Raw genomic sequence first — 1,076 nt, forward strand, 5'->3', positions numbered from 1 at the left:
TGCTACAGTGCAACAGCAGGGAGCCCTTTTCAGCGCCGCCTTCACCTGTTAACAATTCTTTCCGTAATCCTTCTGCTACCCTTGAACCCCCTCCATGCCGATCATCTTCTTCAGCTCCATGAGTTGAAGACGGCCGAGCGGCTTGGTGAGTACGTCCGCGAGTGGCCGATCAGTTTCGACGAACTTGATGACGATTTGTCCTCAATCGACATAGTTCCTGAGGAAGTGGAACTTCACATCGATGTGCTTGCTCCGGTCGTGGAGAACCGGATTCTTCACGAGGGCGATGACAGGCTGGTTATCCACCATCAGCGCTGGTGGGTGAGCTTCCTCACCGGTCAGCTCGCCCAGCAGCCGGCACAGCCACACAACTTGGCATGCCGCTGTGGCCACCGCTACGTACTCTACCTCGCACATAGATAGCGCCACCACCTTCTGTTTCAGCGACAGCCATGAAATTAGAGCCGACCCGACGAAGATGAGCATGACAGAGGTGCTCCGCCGTCTGTCGATGTCCCCCACTATGTCTGTATCACTGAATACAGTGAGCTGCAGCCTGCTTCCTCCGGTCTTGGGAAAGACGATCCCTTGATCTACCGTCCCCTTGACGTAGCGTAACAGCTGCTTCACCGTAGCCCAGTGATCCTCTTGAGGATCCTCCATGAAGTGACTGACGTAGCCCACGGCCAATGCAATGTCCGGGCTCATGTGGACTAGGTAGCGTAGACCGCCGACGATGCTCCGGTAGAGTGTTGCATCCACTTTCTCCGCGGTACTAACCTTTGTCAGCTTTAGCCGCTCCTTCATCGGAGTTATGCATGGCTTGCACTCAGCCATGCCACTCCGTTCCAACAGCTTAGAGGCGTACACGCTCTGATCGAGCGTGAGTGCCTCCTTCCCCTATCTTACCTCAACGCCGAGGTAGTAGGAGAGTGCGCTGAGATCGCTCATTCGAAAACGAGCCACCATCTCACGCTTAAAGCTGTTGATGTCCTGTGCACACGTGCCGGTGACGATCAAGTTGTCCACATACACGCCGACGACGAGCTCCACCTTCCCCGTCGCCGCGTGTAGAG

General features: G+C 55.9%; 1 protein-coding gene across 1 annotated transcript; it reads right to left on the reverse strand.

Annotated features, from left to right (window-relative positions):
- Positions 1-201: 201 nt before the first annotated feature.
- On the reverse strand, positions 202-807 carry LOC136499909 (secreted RxLR effector protein 161-like). The gene has a single exon (XM_066495401.1). It carries the CDS (start codon positions 805-807, stop codon positions 202-204), a length of 606 nt encoding a protein of 201 aa, XP_066351498.1.
- Positions 808-1,076: the final 269 nt, after the last annotated feature.

This window comes from Miscanthus floridulus, chromosome 13, assembly GCF_019320115.1.
Source record: "Miscanthus floridulus cultivar M001 chromosome 13, ASM1932011v1, whole genome shotgun sequence".
NCBI lineage: Eukaryota > Viridiplantae > Streptophyta > Magnoliopsida > Poales > Poaceae > Miscanthus > Miscanthus floridulus.

Excerpts from the sequence above, each read along its gene's own strand:
- LOC136499909 (XM_066495401.1), bottom strand. The coding sequence starts at position 807 with ATGAAGGAGCGGCTAAAGCTGACAAAGGTTAGTACCGCGGAGAAAGTG.